Source organism: Urtica dioica, chromosome 1 (genome assembly GCF_054948205.1).
Source record: "Urtica dioica subsp. dioica isolate 48M chromosome 1, U.dioica_male_clone48M_v1_H2, whole genome shotgun sequence".
NCBI classification, from domain to species: Eukaryota; Viridiplantae; Streptophyta; class Magnoliopsida; order Rosales; family Urticaceae; genus Urtica; species Urtica dioica.
The window spans coordinates 57570612-57592008 of record NC_142756.1 but is presented as its reverse complement, the minus strand read 5'-3'; the positions used below and the strand labels follow the sequence as shown (position 1 = coordinate 57592008).

The following is a 21397-nucleotide window of genomic DNA, read 5'->3' as shown; positions in this document are numbered from 1 at the left end:
ACTCTTTGCATGTCGGACATTCATCTAGATCTTCGTACTCGTGTCTATATAAAACACAATCATTTGGGCACGCATGAAATTTCTCGTACTTCATGCCTAATTACCCAAAGTCTTCTTTCCTTCATACATACTTAAAGGTACTGTATTGTCTTTCGGAAAGGCTTCTTTTAGTGTTTCCAACAATAGAGTAAAACTAGTGTTTGTCCAACCGCCGGATGCCTTCAAATGAAATAACGTAACTAAAAATGACAACTTCGAATAGCTTGTACACCCTTCATATAATGGTGTCTCCACATCATTCATCATGGACTCAAACAATTCCGGTCGCTCAACAAAATCATCCTCCAAATCGTTCATCATTCTGTGCATATCATCAATATCATCTTCAACATCATTGTTATCCTCGTTTCCCGTAGAATGAAAAACCACACCATGGTAGAACCATATTTGATACGAGGTCATTATTCCATATACAAACAAATGGGTCCGAACGACATCAATCGAAAAATGTCTATGATTTCCACATTGAATACAAGGACAACAAATAGATTTCACATCTACCATGTACTCTCTAGGAAAATCACAAAACTCATCTACACATTTCCGATATATCTCGTTCAATCTATTCTCCCACATCCACTTTCTCATCTTCATAGAAAAACCCTAATTATACCAAAAATTGCCCATTCTAATTAGTAAACTATCACGAGAACAACATTTGGAACAAGTTAAAGAAGAACTTACAAGATTTGGATGTGTAGATGAGACTAGTAAACGAGGACGCGGTAGAATGAGTAGAAAAGGTGCTGAAAATCTTTTTTCGAGTGAGGTTATGAGAGTTCTAAGTGAAAAAGACGAGAAATGAGAATATATATCATCAGTCTTGTGTCACTCGCCACGGCGACATTTATACGTTGTAGAAGGTCCTTGCCGCGGCTAAAAAATTAGGTCGCCGCGGCGAAGTATACATCCCGCCACGGCATGCCTCATACGCCGCGGCAAGATAAGGTCTTCGCCGTGGCGAGACACATACCGAGAGGACCATGTTTTAGAAACATGGCCTCGCCACGGCAACATACATTGTCTGGCGAGATGAAAGTATTACTCGTCGCGGCGACCAACCTATGTCGCCGCGGCGAGGATCCTACAACGATTTAGGTAAGCATTGTAGAAGAGCCACGCCACGGTCAGATTTGTAAAACGTTGCGGCGAGGACATCTAGGGTTAGTCTCGCCGCGGCGAAGGAAAATTCTCGTCGCGGCAAGAGTTTTCTGGGAAAGTCTTGCCGCGGCAAGAATTTGTTGTCGCCGCGGCGAGGATCCTACAACACTTATTCTAAGCATTGTAGAAGCGTCTCGCCGCAGCAAGAAATCAACCTCGCCGCGGCGAGATCCTACAATGCTTATAATAAGCGTTGTAGAATCGTTTTAAAATCTAAAAATTTCAAGTTTTTTAAACTACCCGCCCATTTCATTTTCTATACTTAAGCGGTTTTTTTTTCTATTTTTCCTCATTCTCAATCATCTTATACTTCATTAATTCTTCTTTTCTCTACTCCACTCATCTCTCTCGCCACCCCGCCCCTCCCTCGCCGCCATCGCGCCTCCCTTACCTCGCCGCGCCGCCACCACGCCCCCGCGCCCCCGCCCCCTCCCTTACCTCGTCGCGTCGCCCTCTCTTGCCGCCCTCTAGCGCTCAACTCGTTCGCGTGCCCACCCTCGCCGCACTCGTGCCCTCCCTCGCGCCCTACCTCGCCGCCCTCCAGCCCTCACCTCGCCGCCTTCGGCCATTAACTCTTCGGCCCTCATCTCGCTGCCCTTGTGCTCGTCTCCAACTCCGGGTAATTTTTTTGAACATTTTTAATGGACTCATTTAGTGTTAATTTGATATTGATTTGAAATTATGAAGATATTGTATTGGTTTAGATTTTGTTTGATTTGAATTTGTTGGATTTGGGTTTGATATTGATTTGAGGTTAGGAAGATATTTGATATTAGATTGAATTGAGATTGAAATTGTGTTTTTGTTTAGAATCGGATTGGATTTGAGTTTATATTGTGATTCGATTTGAGTTTGATATGGATTTGAAGTTAGGAATATTTTTTACATTAGGAATTTGTTGCATATAAGTTTGATATTGTGATTAGATAGGATTGGATTAGATTGGATTTGAGTTTATATTGTGATCGGATTTGAATTTGTTGGATATGAGTTTGATATTGTGATTGGATTTGAGTTGAAATTTTGATTACATTTGAGTTGAAAATTGAAATTATGTTTTGAATTTTGTTTATTAGATTCAATGTCATCCACTACTACTACTTCTAGCGATAGTGGTAAAAGAAAAATTAGAAGACAACTAGCACTAAATTCTGATGAAAAAGGAAAAAGAAGAAACACTCTTATGAGTCAGGTTAATAAGGTCAAAACTCTAGGTAAAAAAATTCCGATATAATTTGATGATAAGGGACAACCAATGGGTAAGGAGAGTGACGAATTGTCGAGCTACTTTGGCGTGCTAGCTAGAGAATACGTTCCACTTTCGATGCGCGATTGGAGATGTAAAGAGAATAATCAAATTAAATAATGGATTTGGAACGAAATGTTAGAAGGATTTACGATTCCTATTGAACAAAAGCAGGATTGCCTTATGAGAGTCGGAGAAGCGGCAAGGTTATTTCTTCATGAGTTATACAACGATCTACTCAAAGACACAATCAACGATCCATTCGCCTTAAAGAGGCCGGCTTGTGTTTTGAAATTATACACAAGTATCACCGAAGAAGATTGGATAGCATTTGTTGAGTATAGGCGAACCGAAATGTTAAAACAAACATCGGAACATGGGAAAGCAAATACCGGAAAAAGTCTGTACAAATCTCGAACGGGCCGAAATGGATATCGAAAGCTTGATCAAGAAAAATGTTATATTCATTTATTTTTTTTAGGTATTCCAAATTTGCCATTGTTTTTAATTATTGTATAATTACTTCTTACTAGCACGACGAAACGGGGGAATGGCCTACGAAAGAGGAACTTTGGATTGACTCGCGAATGAAAGACGTAGATAACTACAAGGATGAGAAAGACAAACTAATGGGAGAAAAAATTGTAAGTACTTTACATTTGTTATAACAATTAATCTTGTAATTTATTTGCAAATAATTTTGTGTGTAGAAAACGTTATCACAACAAGCAACTCAAGGGACATGGATGCCGGAATCGGGAAAGTTTTGCAAGAATCTTTGGGAACGTCGCGAGTTTGCGGTCAATCCAAACACACTTCGCGTGCAAGTACTTTGTTCCTCCAACGCCGAACGAAGAAGTAATTAAGATGCTTCGGGAGATGAGCGAGTTGAAATCTTTGGTGATGAAAGCCTTCGATGGAAATGGTAGCATTAATGTCAGAGATGCTAATATCGAGTCGCCTAGTGTCGAGCGTATGGAAGAGAATCTCAACGACAAGGTTGTTGATGATGAAGAGATGGAAAATGTTGAAGAACACATCAATGAAGCGGTCTCTTTAGGTATGTTCATTATTATTATTTTTTATATCTAATTTATTAATAAAGCTAAATATTTTGGTATTAAGTTATTGATATTTATTCGTGATTTGCTTAAAACACGACGATGTTGGCGATTGTCCGTAGATCGATCCTATCATTGTTGATGATCGTCCGAAGATCGATCGTATCGTTGTGGAAAAACCCAATAGTGTTTGTGCGCTAGTTGCTCATTGAATCCAACCACGCCGGTGACACCGAGTTCGAATGGGCGAGCGTACATGAATGGGAGCGTAGTTCACTTCTCACCTTTAGAGGAAGGAAATTTACGCGTGACCGTTTTGGGGGTTTTGATTAAAAAAGAAAAATTGCTAATTCCCACCAAAGAAGCTCAAACCATTGAAGATGCTATAGGGAGATTTGTCTCGTGGCCGAAGAGATTGATAGAAATGGACACGGGAATAGAGAGTCGCGGTCCGGTTGTCATGCAACTCTCAAAGCTCGGTTTTGAGAGAGAAGCTAGCATCGATGATGCTAAGAAGATTTCGTACAAGGCGATTAATCCCAAGTATCGATTGCTCGCTCAACATGCCAACAAAGTAATTTTACCGCAAGGGGATGTGATTATGGTCAATATTAGTCCAAGTCTCGCGGTTATCAAGATTCCGGTGTCATTTGAAGATGTTTCCGATTTTTTGCAATACTTGTAAATTGGCGCGGGGAGCATAACGGTTTATATGGAGTAAGTGTTTTTTTATATGCGTTTTTTAATATCAATATTCAATATTTAGTGTTTTGATCAACTAAATATTTTTTTGTCATAGCTATCTACGCTCGAGGCTAGAAAAGGCGAAGAAGACTCGAAACTATTGTTTTATAAATTCGACCTTAAGTTCGTACATCGTAAACGACGAAGACGCTTATGTTGGAATTGATCTAGGGTTTAAGAAAAAGATTAAACGCTTCGGGAAGCGGCAGAATTTTAAAAAATTTCTTTTCAAGTAAAAACAGTTTTTACTAACCTAGACAAAGAAGCAAGTACATGTAATTAAAAACCAATATGAGCTAAGAGTTTACTAACCTTTCTTGAAGCTTGAACTTTGAAGAAGCTTTTGGAAAGTTTGCAACGCTCGTCTCCCCTCGCAGCACGTCTCTCTTCCTTTCCTCGGCACCTCGAGCAACCACGAAAGTTTATATCACTAAATCACTCGAAATAAAGGAATTAGTGAGTGGGCACTTTTAAACACTACGACTTAAGAACGAGTCTTGAAGTCGCAGAGCTAAACACTAGGTGCCAAAACAAGAAAAATCGAAAATAAACTAGAGAGAGAGAGAAGAGGGGCGGCAACCACAAGTTCTAGAGAGAGAAGCTCTCAATCTCTAACTTATGTGGGATGAGAAAAATGAGAAGAATGAGGCTCCTATTTATAGGAGAGGTCTCACCTTCAATAAGGTAGTTTCCTCTTCTATAGAATATCACATATTCATGAGCCAATTTCCTCTTTTCCTCTATGATGCACTCGGCCAAGGTGGGCTTCATTAAGCCTTGGATTTGTTTCCTTTTTTGTTCCCTTAGAGGAAATTTGTTTCCTCTTTTTCTTTTGGCAAGTATCTTCATACATTTATGCACAAAATATTCTCTCTTGTCTCTTGGGTATTTGGGCGCCTATAATGATACTAGAAAGGCCTTCTAGAAGCTTTTCCACTTGTTCATGACAACATGAAAAAGGCTCATTAAGAATTTTCAATAAAATTCTTATGAAATGAAATTAATTCACAAGGCCCAATGATCAAGTCATGGCCGAGTGACATTAAGTCATCAAATGAACTTGTCAAAAAATTTATTGACATTCTTTTCATCCTTTGTCTCAAAAGACAAAAATACCCTTTTAACTATTTTCGTTCTTGTTTTGACTTAGCTTCCAGTTTAACTATTCCTATCGATGTGATTCGTGACAGTGACCTCATGGACCCAAATGAACAAAGCTTGAGCTAAACACTTGGACTCAAAAGTTCACAAACCTTTTCCAAGTTTAGCTTAATGCCAACTGACTCCACTAAAGAGCTGACACTGAAAATCTCTCGGTTCAAATGAATTTATTTTCTACTCAAGAATTCACCTAATTATAATGAGCGGATCCACTGAATATTATCTATGCTACCCTTCATGAATGTCATCAGCTAGTCGGGATTTACTAAATTACCATTTTACCCTTCTAGCTGTTATTTCCTCAACTCCTTTGTCGCTTGTGAATAAGTTAGAAACAATGTATTGACGAGGAGCTAACAAGTCACATTGTTTCATCCAAAAGAGTCATGACTCAATTTGGACACTGGCCAGTTCATTTATTCAAACTCCAAGAAACAAAGCATGAGGTGACATACATTGCATTTCAGCAATCTTGTACATGAATTCCATATCTATGAGAACTTCACAAAGTTACTCATGACATTCTCACAACTTAGTACTTCACCAATAGGCCCTGTTCGGAATCACATAGTGAGTCCGAACTTTGACTTTCTCAAATGAGAATACTAAGGTGTGAAATGACATGTCTCATTTCAGGATTAAGGTAAGCATGATGCAATTCATACATAGTGACTTCGAGACATAAGAGGTTAAATGGTTGGTTCTTATCTTGTCTCTAGAAGTGCACTGGTCAATTCAGTACCTTCGGACGATACCTAGAAGAACTATAGAGTCTCCAACTCTCAATGCCTCATAACCAAACATCATAGATTCTTCTAACAATCGTACTGAGGTCAATAGTCCTTTGACCCTAAGATTGCGAATATATCGTTTTAAGCAAACTACGAAGAGTTTGTTCATGCAAATCTACATTTGTCTCTTCGTAAGTTGTTAAGTTTGTTTATGGACTAAAAGACTAGGGTTTTATCATAAAGCTTCAAACAAAGAAAGAATGAATGAACGTTTCAACTTTATTATTAAAGAATAAGCAATTACAAGCAAGAGTCTTCGTAAGACTATATGACATCAAATGTACATAAATAGACACTACTACTCTTCTTGTGGGCACCATTGACAACAGCTTATTCGTCAAAACGAGTCAAGTATGTTGGAAACGTGGTACGACAATGCAAATTTGGAGAACTAGTTTTGGTTCCGTATAACAAAGATAATCATTGGATGCTCGTTGTCCTTGACCTTTGGAGAGATAGCACTATGTTATTCGACCCGTTGAGAAATAAAGTCCTAATCGATTTAACTCGATTGATAAAAAGGTGATATTTTGATTTCTCAAATTATTTTTATTATAAATCGTTCTAGTGGTTTTTTTCTCTTATATTCTCCGTGTTATATAGGGTTCTTGTGGATTTCAAGCTCGACCACCAAAACACCCATAGTAACGGGCAATCAACGTACATCAAGGCTTGTGACGCTCTGAGACAAACCGGAAACACGGAATGCGGGTATTTTGTGATTTCTTATATGCGTGATATATTCGTAGAAGGTGTAGGAAAATTAGAAAATAAATCCTATACAAAGAATGGGTAAGTTATGTACAAACATTTATCAACTGTGATGATTAGTTAGTTTTTTTTTTATTTAATTTTTGATTGGTTTTAGATGTAAATATTTGCTTGCTGCAAAATCAAATCATTATGGTTTTTAAAATAATATATGTATCATATATCCATTCACTTGCTGCAAAAATATTGAAACACGTGGAAGACCAGGTAGTTTGATGTGAACTAGAAAAATGATTAGCTCGGTTGAGCGAACTGGCCCATATGTTATTTATTTATAGTTTATACATTATTATATACTTAATAAACTGGAGGACTGACTGTAGATGCGAGACTTCGTCCTAGAAATAACAAGATAGGAACTCGGCCCAATGTAAAGAAGTTGGGCCCAAGCCCACGAATTTATAATAACAGCTCAAGGAAAAGTGCCAGCCCGAAGGAAGATTCAAATATCAGCTCGTGATAACTGCTTGCCGAAGACTCGCAAGTATAGGGCCTGTTGTCAGCCCATCTCAAGCCGACAGGACTAAAATACTCATTGGGCACACACCGTCGCCAAGCCGGACGCCCCAGCCATCACTGCGAGGAGTCTCGGACCAGCTAGACACTCTGTGCCACAACCGGCCGCCCATTCGGCGCTCGGATCGCTCGGCCAATGGCCGACCGGCCACTCGGCCATTTAACCAACGGCCGATTGGCCACTCGGCCGTTCAGCCAACGGCCGGTCGGCCACTCGGTTGTTCAGCCTCTAAGGCATCTCTAAGCTCTATAAATATCGAGCTCGGGCCCCACCAAAAGGTAATCCAATTCTCCTCGTGCTTGAGTACCCGAAACGCTGTTGCAATCTTAACTCACTTGTTTCACTCAACGCGAGCGACGAACCTCTAAACACCTCTACACTCCACCTCAATCCTCTTAATGTTGAGCATCAGAGAGGTAAACAGAGGCACCGCCTCTGTTTACCCTTTGTAGTTCATGTGGTTTTCTCTTATTTTAGGTGTTTAGACGAACACTACCAGCATCCAAGCTAAGAGACGACTTGGGATACCAAGTCTGACACGCTCAAGCCCAAACGCGATTATTCAGTCCGGCCCTGGGTCGAACCGTTTGAGGCTTCTAAATCGTTTTCCGAAAATGAGCGACAACAGGGCCAGTCAGCCCGGACAATCCGTAACCACCCCCCAAGTCTTTGAACAACAGGTACCCCGGAACGTAGTTGTGAACTTCAACTAACACATGATGTGCCATCGGTCAACCCGGAGCTCGTGACCTCAATTCTAGTACTATATATAAGATAATGAAGCCTATGTAGGGCACGTTACGTGACTTCTTATTTCTCCCCCTCTCATTTCTGTAATCTCTTGATTCAAACAATTGTATTACTCTTAGCAATATAATATATAGTCCCGAGCTCACCTTGCATTCATTTGGTCTTGCATCAGAGATTTGAACAATCAATACAGCTAAATGGCTTCTCGTCTCAAAGAATAGGCCAAATGACTGTTATGATTGCTTCACCTCATAATGTTCAAGACCTAAACTGGTATCCTAACTCTGGAGCGACAAATCACTGCACATATAATACCTCCAACTTGATGTACTGTAACGAGTAGAGTGGACTTGAGCACATCCACGATAGCAACGGTAAGCCTTCACTAATTCAGCATATTGTTCACTCATCCTTTTAAAAAACGTTGCCACACTCGTACCTTAGTCTTCTCATTCATGTACTAGAAATCACCAAAAACTTGCTAATTGTGTCCAAATTATGTGAAAAAAAAAAAATAAAGTATTCTTTGAATTCCTTTCTAACTTTTGCTTTGTTAAGGATCACAATACTCGATTTGATCTGCGTCAAGACAATGTTACTAATGGACTCTATATCTTTGAGAAAGAACAGCTCCACAAACACTAATCATTTGTACACTCTTTGGCACAATAGACTAGACCATCCATCTCATAGTATTGTCAAATATGTATTGTCTAGTTGTAATATTCCTTTATCAATCAAAAGTACTATTGAGAACTACATTTCTTGCTGTTTTGAAAAAATAAATAAAGCCCCATTTTTTTTTTAAAAAAATGGGCCTTATAAAACCTCTTCATCAAACCCCGGAAGGAGAGACGGACGAGAAAAGAACACCCCTTGCATCAATAAAAACTCAACACTCGTTGAGAAAAGTTCTCTGCACAGGAGGCGGAGACTCCTCAAGATTACAAAAATCGGACTCCATAAGAAAGCTGGTCCATTGACCTAACTCATGAGCCAAACAATTGTTCTTTCTACTAGTCCACCCAAAACAAACATCAACAAACCATTTAGACAATTCTTGAATATCTAAGAATAATGCATGGCAACAGATTCCAAACTAGACAAATCTTAGAAACACCTAAGCTATCCATGATGATCTTGTTGTCACCTTCAATCAAACAAGCTTCTCTCCTCTGAATTTAGCGAAGAGCAAAGCCATGTAAACTCCTGACATCTCTGCTTCCATCGTCGAGCTCTCAACAGCTTTACTCCTCCACATCCAGCAAATAACATCAACCTCTCTTCAAGCGACCACACCTACAACATCAAATCGTTTCTATAAAGAGGCATCAACATTAATTTTGATCATACCGGAGGATGGATAATCCACAACGACGGCCAGTTCCGGCGCTCGGTCCCGCTGATCCGAGACATCCACGATCGCTCTTCCACAATGCTCTTGAACACCTACTCTGATATTTCTCGATGATTTCTCATCGGAAATTCTAATGCCGTCAAAGATAAGTCTATTATGTCTATCCCATATTTCGTTCAAAATGAGCCACGCATGGATAACAAATTTTTTGTTAAGGCCGAGGCAACCAGTTAAGCCGGAGTTCAGGTCAAGAATGGCCTAAACTATGTCACGAAGGTCTGAGTCTAAAGCCCAATACTATGTACGCCCTTGACCCTCAGCCCACCATAATCTTCGAGCAAAATCGCATCGAAAGAAGAGATGGGAAATGGTTTCTGGTTCACCTACACAAACACTACAAAGATCCGTACCTGCCATACCTCGCCGGAGTAGGAGAGGGCCGAGATTGAATCAACCACTCGCAACCTGCAAGAGAAATTTTTTTGCCCTTTCATGTATTTTTAATTTCGAAATCTTAGTCCAAACGATCTCTCTTAAATCCGGATCAGCCCAATAATGGCCTTGAGCGCACTTTTGGCAAAGAAAATTCTAGAATCGGTAGCGCCTTCCAAACCAGAGAATCGTCATGAGGTTCTCTAAGAGTGCGGATTTTGAGGATGTCGGCCACCTTATCCTCTCCTAAGATTTGGATAATACTATTCTCATCCCATTCGAGTTCCTTCTTGATAGAGAGAATCCACCGTAATGCTCAAAAGATCCATATCCGCCTCTTCATCAATGACCTCTCTCGAGTTAACCCATTTATCCCCAAAAATTCTGATCCTTTTACCACTTCCTACCAAAAAGCAATTGTTATCTTTGATGATATCATGGGTAGAAATAATGTCTTTCCATCCTTTGGATTGATTAGAATTGGAGTTCGCATCGAAGAAGTTTCCCGAGTCACGATATTTTTTCCCAGACTGGTGGTCATTATTTTTTCCCTCTATCTTCAGATTTCTTCAGGCTTGTCATTATTCTCCCCATACTCATGGCTCATTCATGGCAGCCTTCGAGTTCTTTTTAATAGCACGAAGTCATGTCAGAGTCACTTCTTATCCATGGACCGAATTTTGGGACCTCAGCTCGTTTATGGAATGAATCGACGAGAACTCTTCTTCGTCACAGTCTTCATGCGAATGGCCGATCTTCCTACATTTATAGATCCACATCGGCTTTGAAACTCCTAGCTCCAGGAAAAAGCCTGACATAGAGGAATGGTAATGTCAATCTCGCGTAACATCCTTATAAAAGCACCTTTGTTCCGTCCTCTGGCATTATCAGCATGGGGCTTTAGCACTTTGCCCACATAAATAGCCAGATCATTCGCCATATGGAAGTTCTGGAGATTTGGTGGCAAGGATTTGAATCTAGAAGGGGCTTAGATGAAAATCGAGGTCTTTGAGTCTCAGATTTCCCGACCAAGGTTGCATCATCATAAAGCACCCCTTGGCCTGCCAAGGCCTTCTATTGATAACAAACTCGAACATCTTCTTGTCCTTGAAACTGAGTTTGTGAGTTCCAGGTTTAATCTCCTTCACCTCTCATTTACCGGGGGTCTGCCATTGTTGTTGAATGATGTCTCTGATTAGATCTTTACCCATAAATTTTGTGAGTTGAAGCTTCATTGCTATCAAAAACTTATGAGTCTGGATTGACTCAAGCTTATCTTCTGGAATAGTTAGCACCAGGCCTCTCCCCAAACTCAGCCTTGTTTTTTTTTGTTTTCTACTTCATCACCAATACCTGGTTCTTCAATGTTACCCTCCATGCCCTATAACCTGTGCAACACCCACCAACTAATCACAGGACACCTAGACCCAGAAAAACCCAAAAACCAAAAGAAAACGACTAACCCAAAACTCGACCAAAACCTGAAGCCCACAACACTTTTAGCTGACCCCAGGAAAAAGACTCAAGAAAACGACTACAAACCAAAACAACTACCCAACCCTTACCCAAAGACAAAGAGCAGAACCATTCTTTTTTTGTATATAACCTAAACTAAACAGTTCTCTGGAGACAAAGAACCAGAAGAAGAACCTAAACAACTACCCGGCCCTTACCCAAAGCCAAAGAGAACGGGACTCAAAACCTTGGTCACTCGACTACAAACCTAAACAAGCCTCCCTAAAGGTAGCCCAACAGGAGCAGCGGGATAACCCCAAGGATGCCCGTACAGTGCGTAGAGAAAAGCCCCCAGATGATACTTGATGATTAATAAGATTGTAGACAATAAAGCCCCATTTGGTCATTGTGTAACCATATATAAGACTCCTCTTGAGATGATATACTTTGATCTTTTGTCAAGAAATGGATATAAATATTACATAACTATTGTGGGTACCTATTGTAGATTTACATGGGTCTATTTTCTGAAAAATGAGATGATATACATTGATCTTTTGTCAAGAAATGGATATAAATACTATACAACTATTGTGGATGCCTATTATAGATTTACATGGATCTATTTTATGAAAAAATAAGCTTGATGCATTAGCTTATTCAGAAGTTCTTAAGCCATGTGTGTCTCAACAGAGTCCAACACATTCACACCTAACACCTAAAACACATAACCCTATCTCAGAAGTGCCCGATGCGCCTATTGGTCACTCATCCGTACCAATTCCAAACAAGGAACAGCTAATGTACATGAGAACTAAAAATGTTCTTCATAAGCCAAAAAAATGTTTCTAGCTTCACGTAACCTAAGACTGTTGAATAAGCACTTAAGAATAGAGATTAGAGTTCTGCCATGAGATGACTTTATGGCACTTGACAGCAATGGCACCTAGTCATTGGTTGAGCTTCCACCAAAGAGAACTCTGATAGGGTGTAAGTAGGGTTTTTAGCTAAAAGATAATGTTGATGGCTCCGTGTACAAGCATAAGGAAAGACTCGTGGCTAAAGGCTACAATCAAACAGTTGGCCTCTTGATTTCATAGAGACTTTTAGTCTTGTATCCAAACGTACAATTGTACAAGTCAGTCTCACTTTGGCTCCGTCATGTGAGTGGACAATACAAAAGATTGACATAAATAATGCCTTCCTCAACAGTGATTCGAATGAGGAAGTCTATATGAGCCAGATAGAAGGGTTCACTGATCCATCAAAACCACATCTTGTGTGTAGACTCCACAAGACACTCTAGAGACTAAAACAAGCTCCGAAAGCTTGGTTTGAGAAGATCAACACCACTCTGAGTCATCTTGGCTTCAGCTCCTCCAAGACAGATACTTCACTCTATATCAAAACAGTAGGGGTCACAAACCACTTTAGTTCTAGTATATGTAGATGATATACTTGTCACTGGAAACTCATATGTTGAAGTTGAGCGAGTCATTTATAATCTTGGACATTCCTTTCCACTCAAGGATCTTGGAGCTCTTGGGTGCTTTTTGGGTATTCAAGCAATTGCAACATCAGAGGGTGTAATTTTGTCTCAAAGAAAATATTTTCAAGATCTCCTTTGTAAAGCCAAGATGCAGTACAGTGCTCTACAAAAGACTCCAATGACAAGTGGTCTTCACTTAACAACATATGGGAGTGATCAAGTTGAGGACGTGCAGCTCTATCGGAGCAATGTAGGTGGTCTACAATACGCCACAGAGACTTGACCTGAGTTGGCATATGCACTTAATATAGTTTTCTAATTTTATTTAAGCTCCACTTGAAGCTCACTAGCGAGCAGTAAAATGCATACAACGCTATCTCGCGGGTGCCCTTGCATATTATGGTCTTCATCTGCATAGGTCCACTCACTTTAACATCACTAGTTGCTGCGATGCAGACTGGGGTGCTGACTCAGGCGATAAACTATCCACGATGGGGTATTGTGTTTTTCTTGGGAGCAACTTGGTATTGTGGAACTCTAAGTAACAGCACATCACATAGTGCTCGTCCACTAAAGCTGAGTTAAGGAGCATTGCAAGCGTTGTGTCAGAGATCGCTTGACTCACCTCCCTTTAATCTGAGTTGCAGGTAGTTCAATTTCGCAAGCCTGAGATCTGGTGTGATAATATGTCTGCGGTGATGCTGTCAAAAAACCCGATTCTCCATGTGAGAACCAAACATGTAGAGATGGATCTTTACTTTGTGAGAGAATGTGGCACATGGTCAACTCCAGGTCAAGCATGTACCTGAACATATAAAAACGTAGATGTTCTCACCAAGCCCATCTCAAGCTCTGTATTTTCTACTTTGCGTAACAAACTCACAGTTGAGTCATCGGCTAGTTTCCTACTCACTCCACCATGAGTTTGAGGGGAGCTATTAAGGGTAGCATTATAATAATCGTTACTAGCGGTCAATCCTTCAATATTGACTTATGCTTTATCAGGAAGTCTCACATCGACTGGGGATGTATTTTTTGTGGTCTTTATAAAGGTCATGGGTTACTCCTCCTATTATCATTTGACTTTAAGATGGAACCCCATGATATTTTAACATAGTATCAGAACCAAATCTATTCTCGATGTTGGATCGCCCGATTCTACAAACTTCATACACCAATTGTTCAATCATGGACGTGAGAGAGTGTATTAGAAGAACTCACATCGGCTGGAGATGTTTCTTATAAAGATCATAGATTAATGCTTCATATTGCCAATTGACTATAAAATGGAACTCTATGATACTATAACATGCTCGTTCTCATATAAATAATCTGTTTAAAACTTTGAATCAATAATAGACCAAGGAAGTTCTCTCCTTCCTCCTCCGAACGTCTCTCGAAGTTCTTATTTTATATATATATATATTATATATATATATATATATATTATATATATATATATATCTTTTTTTTTAAATTAAAGATATATATCTGTATTTTGAAAGCGACATTCAATAAAGCGACTAATATAATATTATTAGGGCTACAGATTGTGCCAGTCAAAAAGCAAATGTCTACTTAATATACATTTTACAGATACAATATAATATTATAATACGTTTAAAAAAAATAGAATAAAATAAAACAATATTACCCCAGACCACTATCTTAGTTAGTTAGTTCTGGATATACAGAGTTGGCCTTGGACAGAATCACGTGCGTGTATGAATGGTTAGTGCTGTTCTATTTCATAATATTATAAGAATTCAAGTCGTAGCAAAACAAATTATATCTTATATTTATTTATGTACTAATTTTCAACAATCATAAATAAAACACAAAGCTTTTGGCGAACCTACGTGCAATATAGCCTACGTGCAATATAACGGAAACATTGAAACCTAGACTTTTAGACTCTCTTTCTCAAGCTTTTTTGGACAGATATACGTATATATAAAATATATATATCTGTGAAAACAACTAACCGGTCTAAAAGTTAATGATATAATATATATATATATATATATGCGTGTTTGTATATAATATATGCACATATGATAATTAACGACTCTAAAAGTTTGATGATGTGGCTCTCTCTCTCTCTCTCTCTCTCTCTCTCTCTCTCTCTCTCTCTGTGTACTGTGATGATCAACTATGTGCGTAAAAAAAGCTGATCAGAATTCCCATTAGTTCCTTAAACTGTGTTAGTGCAAGGGTCATGAGTTTTACTTCCACATTATATGCTACTGAAAACCATATGATTTTTTTCCTCGTTTACTATATATACATATTATGTTAGAATAATTTTATAAATATTGAACGTAACCTTAACCCTAGATATAAAAAAGGAAAGTAATAAATGTATTCCAGGAAACTAATTGAGGATATAAAAGGCTAGTAAACATTACATACGCAAATATGTGTACACAGAATGAGAAAACGGTACTTTTAATCCAATTAATAAAATAGGATAACTTACTCTTTTTGGTGCTAATCTTGTATTTGTGTGGTCACGTACATCAAAATACAACTACGTCAGAATAGCAGTAATGATATTAATAATAAATACTTCAATATCATTTGAAGTGCAAGAACAACCAAATGACCAATGGGTAACTTTAAACATCAAGTTTTTTACTTCACCAATGCACAGACATAAGTGCTAATCAATGTTGAATGGTGTTATATCAAATAAAATACCAACAAAAGACCCTTTTATCTCTTTCTCCCTGATCTCCTTCAACAACTCGAATATCTCAAATTAACTTTAGGCCTTTCTTGGGGTACACCTAAACCGAAACCTCTCTCTCGCTCACAATCTCTCTCATTCAGGGACATATATATAATGGTGCTTAAGATGTAGCTTTCTCTTTTGTGAGGAGATCAAGATACACATAGCTTTTAGGGTCAAATTATATATATCACTATAGCAAAAGGATTTAAATTCAAGTCATGTTCACTTCAGCCACAAACAACAACATTAGTACGAACACACTCAACACCACTATGAGTCCTTTTCCTCAGTACTATTTCCAATCATCTTCTTCCTCTTCTCATTCTTCTTCGCTTCCAAACTATCTCACTCCACAGCCACATTTATTATCACCACAGCCCATTCCTTCAACATTACCTCTCGGCCAAGACGACATTTTCTCATTCCACAACCAAAACCACCACTACGACCCGACCACGTTCTTTCTGCCTCAAACGATGCAGAGTTTCGGAGACTGTAATAACAATGGCGAAAACTCAAAGCATGATCTGTCCCTGCCGGAGAAGAAGAAAAAACCGGCGGCGAAGAAAGACCGGCACAGCAAGATCTTCACGGCGCAAGGGCTGAGGGATCGGAGAGTCAGACTTTCCATAGAGATCGCAAGAGAGTTCTTTGACCTCCACGACATTCTAGGGTTTGACAAGGCCAGCAAAACCCTAGAGTGGCTTTTGAGACAGTCAAAGGACGCTATCAGAGAGATCTCCATGACCAGCCTCAGAGGCCCAAGGAGCCACTCCGATCTCGACCATCAAGTCGTTGACCAGGAAACCCTAGACGGTCAAAGTCAAAGTCAAGGCAAGGTGGTGGTTGAGGAGGCCTCGATCGCGAGCCTTGTGGCGAAGCAGTCGAGAGCGAAGGCGAGAGCTAGGGCTAGAGCGAGATCTGTGAGGACCAAAGAGAATGTTTCCGTGAAGAAGATCTCGAGTCAATTGAACCGGTCAACTGCTCAGATCCGTCAAAGCGGTTTCGATCCCTGTCCTTCTTTAGATTTGGATGTCAAAAGACACCGCTCTGGCCAGCTCAGCAATAGCAACGACGACAATAAACATTTCAACATTCCGTGGAGTTCCAATAATGGTAATTACGACCATCTTCAAGCTATGTCCCTCCGCGAGGTCTCTAAGAGCAGCAGCGTCGTCGTTTACTCTTCTTCCGATAATTGGGACATCAACAGTATGGCCACGAAGCCATGAATCGGTGCAACTCAATTCATTATATATATTGTTTTCATTACATACATATTTTGTGCTGGTTTCTTTCACAATTTATATACTAATATCTCAGTCCTGATTGTGCAGAGAAACTTCGTGAAGTTAATTTGACAAACCGAATATCCAACTTCTTTCTTGAATAAATCAAGCTGCCGAGATTGGAGATGTAAGCTTATATCACCATTCCTTGATTTTGAATCTTCTTTTTTTCTCAAGTTCTTTTTTTTTTTTTTTATTACTTTCCTTCACCTATTCGTTGGATAGATCGTCTAATTTGTTAGTTTTTGTCTAAATTGGTGATTCGTTTAGGTCTATTTATTTCTGAATCTCTATGATTTCAGAATTCGTATGTTTGATGTATCTACTAGGTGTATGTTTTACTGGCAAGTGTATGATATATGAAATAAGAATATAGTTATCCGGCCTTCTATGCCTTTGGTTTTTTATACGGGCTAGCCTAATAGCTCACTCTCGTCGAAGTTTTATTTTAATAAGAAAATAGTTTATCATTCCGAAATTAATTAAATTAATTTTAAATAAATAGTAATTTAATTAACTTTGGTCGAGTGGGCTATTTCCCTAATAAAATTAAATTTGTACTAGATCCTTAAAAAAAATAAAGGATTGACTAGTTTCAACGAATAATAGTTTTTTCAATTGTGATTTTAATTCTTTAACTCATTCGTACATATAATTACCGCAAAAACAATGATTTTGCTTAAATTTAGAGTTTTTAGTGAAAATTAATGGTTTTAGAAACAACTGATATAGATTACTACAAGTCATCATATATGCCCGCAATTCACCACAACTTTACTGATATCAGTTTTGGATATATGCGGTCAAGTAATATTCGATGAATATTTTTAAATGGCAAAGCCCATAGGCCACCACAAGGCACCACATCAGAAACGAGTTGGTGTGACTTCATTCAAAAAACGCTTCACGCATATCACCACAAGTCATTGCAGTTAACATGTATTTATTACCTAAAAATAATTTTGGGAAATAATTGCAACATACTGCAGAACACCATAACATATCACAGTTCACCGCAATTTCAGAAGGGGTAGGCTACGTTCGATATGCTACATCCAATAAATAAGCACTGAGAAATTTCATTTTGTAGACCTAAAAATTATCAAAATATCAAGACTAGACCCATTAGTTTAATAATATCCGAAATTGGACTTTTGGACACTTTTCAGATATATATATATATATATATATATATATATATATATATAAAGCATCGGATTTTGACGGTTTCATCGGATTTTGAACACAGATTTTGGGTTGAAGGTCATCAGAAAAATCCGATGAATCTCATCGGAGATCATCGGATTTCATCGGAATCCGATGATCTCCGATGAAATTCATCGGATTTCATCGGAATCCAATGATCTCCGATGAGATTCATCGGATTTTTCCGTAGTGAGAGTTTTTAAAAACGATGGAATTTTTCCAAAAATGATGCGAAATCCCCAAAATCGAAGCTGTAGAGGGTTTGAAATGAGAAAGGAAGAGGGATTATTTGAATTTCAGGGGCATTTTTATCGAAAAAATGTCCAAAAGTCCAATTTCATATATTATTAAACTAATGGGTCTAGTCTTGATAATTTGATAATTTTTAGGTCTACAAAATAAAATTTCTCTAAGCACTGCAAGCTATCACATGAACCCGTAAGTGATCGCAGGTAAGTCTGCGGTGACCTGTGGTAAACTTGGCCGATAGAAAAAAAAAATTATGAAGTAATTTAAGAAATAAAAAACTCCATTCACGTCTCAAGAAAATCAATATTTAAACACAATTAAGCCTTATATATCTCATGATAAAAATAAGTATTTAAACATAATAAAGTCTCAAACTAATGTATAAATCAAATTATCTTCACAATTAACATAGAATTATAAAGAATTTTCGAATGAAATCACACCAACTTATTTTTAATGCGGTGTCTTGCAGTGTCATGCTGGTTGTTGCCATTTAAAAATATGCACAAATTATGTTTTGACCGCATATAACCATAACTGACATCAATAACGATGCTTAGAGTTGCGGTCATATGCGGTGACTTGCGATAATCTATACTAATTTTTTCAAATTAATAAATTTTTGCTAAAAATTTAAAACATAAGTAAAATTTTAGCTATTTCAACACAGACCAGGATAGAGATAAAATTATACCCATTACAAAAATGTGGACGATAGTTTTACTTTATTGTGTTTATTGTGTTTGAGAGGGAGAGTTTAATTTGAAAAATATGTGTTATCGGTATATAAGTCATTTAGCACATATAACTTTGTAGTATTTCACATAATTAATGAAATTAATTCCCTTATGTAATAAGGCCAGTGTGACGTGTTTATTCCCTACCTGAATGTATACAGATCGATGTTTCTTAATGAAAACAACTATTTCCTCAAAAAAAAAAAAAAAAAAAAACACCTCTTTTGCTGTTGTTTATGTCATCTAGCCAAGTTTAGGCATATTCTTTTGTTGTAAACATAATATGATTGAGAAGTGTTGAAAAAAAAGAGTTGAGAAATAAAAGAGAAACAACTTTCTTTTTTTTGTCGTTATGCTACCTTCATTTATATATATATCACGCTAACAGCTTAAGAAAATTAATCTAGAAAAATATTGCATAAACTATCTTCAATTTTTTAACCAAATGATCTAACAAATATTTGTTGCAACTAGTAAATTCTTTATCTTTTTTTAACGATCTAGCTCCAATTTTATTTTATTAGGGAAAGCAAGGGATATCTATAACATTAGAAAACAAAATCTAACTATTTGATTATAAATGACCCATCTACACAAAACAGTGGCAACTACTGCTCCTAATCTCTAACCTTCACCATCACTCAGAAAGGGGAAATAGGGCAACTTTGTTTGTCACGTAAGCAATCCATAATTCCCAGATTCACTACAAGAAATACCACTTTTAGCGACGAAACTATTAGCGACGACTTAATCGTCGCTAATCACCCTTTTAGCGAAGATAATATCGTCGCTGATTTTTTGGTGTCAAAAATATTAAAGTTTGGCGGCAAAGATAATTAGCGACGAATTTATCGTCGCTAATTTGTTTTTGTCGTCGCTAAGTTCGCGGGAAAATAATTAGCGACGATTTTATCGTCGCTAATTATTTGTGAATTCATTTAGCGACGATAATATCGTCGCTAATAATGTAGAATTAATTTCGACTTCTAAAGAGGGAAAAGTCCCTCCAATTTAATTAAAACGAAAACATTTAGCGACGATTTAATCGTCGCTAAATGATTTCGAATTTTAACAAATTTTAAAGAGGGAAAAATCCCTCCCATTTAATTAAAACGAAATGATTTAGCGACGATTTAATCGTCGTTAAAGATGTGAAATTTACTATTAGCGACGAATAAATCGTCGCTAAATGCCTGGTGATTTAAGTTCATTTAGCGACGATCTTAAATCAATTAGCGACGATTAAATCGTCGCTAAATGTCTTTAAATACCAGATCGCGACTCAGTTCCCTCATTCGCTCACAAACCCTAAAATCCCCATTTTTCTCTCTGATTTCTCCTTCTCCGCTGTGTGCCTCCTCCGCCGTGTGCCTCCCTGGTAAGTCTCTCTCCTCACTTCTCTCTCTCTCCTCACATCTCTCTCCTAATTTCTCTCTCCTGTCTGCAGCTCCTCCGCCGCTCCGCCGCCGACGCCGTCGCCGCTCCACCACCGACGCCGTCCTCGTCCTCGTCCTCCCCGGTCCGGCAGCTCTTCCCCGCTTCCCGCGCGCGCGCCGTCATCTGTTGTCACGGTAAGTTTTTTTTTATATAACTTTATATATATATATATATATATATATATATATTAGTTATTTATAGAATTAATATATTAGTTATATATATTAGTTATTATTATATATATATAACTTTATTTATATATTAGTTATAAATATAAATGAATTAATTAGTTATAAATGTAAATGAATTAATTAGTTATATTTACATAATTTAGTATAAATATTTATATTTATAGAATTAATTATATATTTGTTATAAATTTTATAAATATTTAAATTAGTTTTGTTTACACAAATATTTAAATTAGTCATAAATTTTAGTATTAGGTGTAAATATTTAAATTAGTTATAAATATTTATATTAGGTAAAATTATGTAAAAACATGTATAAATAATTAGTTAGTTTATGTAAATTAAATGGAATTGTATTTAATTCTTGTTACAAATGATTAATAATGTGAAATTAATTAGTTGATATGGATTATGAATTTTAATAATCGAACCACTGAGGTTGGATTTATTGTTAGTTTTAGGATGTTTCTATGCAGGTTTTAAAATCAAAGGCTTGATGCCGGGTTTTTAAGTTTATAGGGGAGGTTCTGCCGAAATTTCGGTAGGATCGTAAAATTAT

At 37.8% G+C, this 21397-nt stretch overlaps 1 protein-coding gene across 2 annotated transcripts; it reads left to right on the top strand.

Moving 5' to 3' along the window:
- The first annotated feature begins 15806 nt into the window (after positions 1-15806).
- LOC149408198 (uncharacterized) lies at positions 15807-17407 on the top strand. Of its 2 annotated transcripts, none has more exons than XM_089616281.1 (2): positions 15807-16941; positions 17067-17407. In XM_089616281.1, the coding sequence occupies exons 1-2, from the start codon at positions 15948-15950 to the stop codon at positions 17120-17122; spliced, it is 1050 nt and encodes a 349-aa protein (XP_089472407.1). In that variant the 5' UTR covers positions 15807-15947; the 3' UTR covers positions 17123-17407. The 2 variants fall into 2 exon arrangements, with proteins under 2 accessions (XP_089472407.1, XP_089472408.1); XM_089616282.1 differs by having other exon boundaries at positions 15807-16965.
- Positions 17408-21397: the final 3990 nt, after the last annotated feature.

What these genes read in the sequence shown, in the direction of transcription:
- LOC149408198 (XM_089616281.1), top strand. Translation starts at nt 15,948, where the DNA reads ATGTTCACTTCAGCCACAAACAACAACATTAGTACGAACACACTCAAC. An exon ending in CGATAATTGGGACATCAACA is followed by an intron (nt 16,942 to 17,066) that starts GTATGGCCACGA and finishes CTGATTGTGCAG; the next exon opens with AGAAACTTCGTGAAGTTAAT.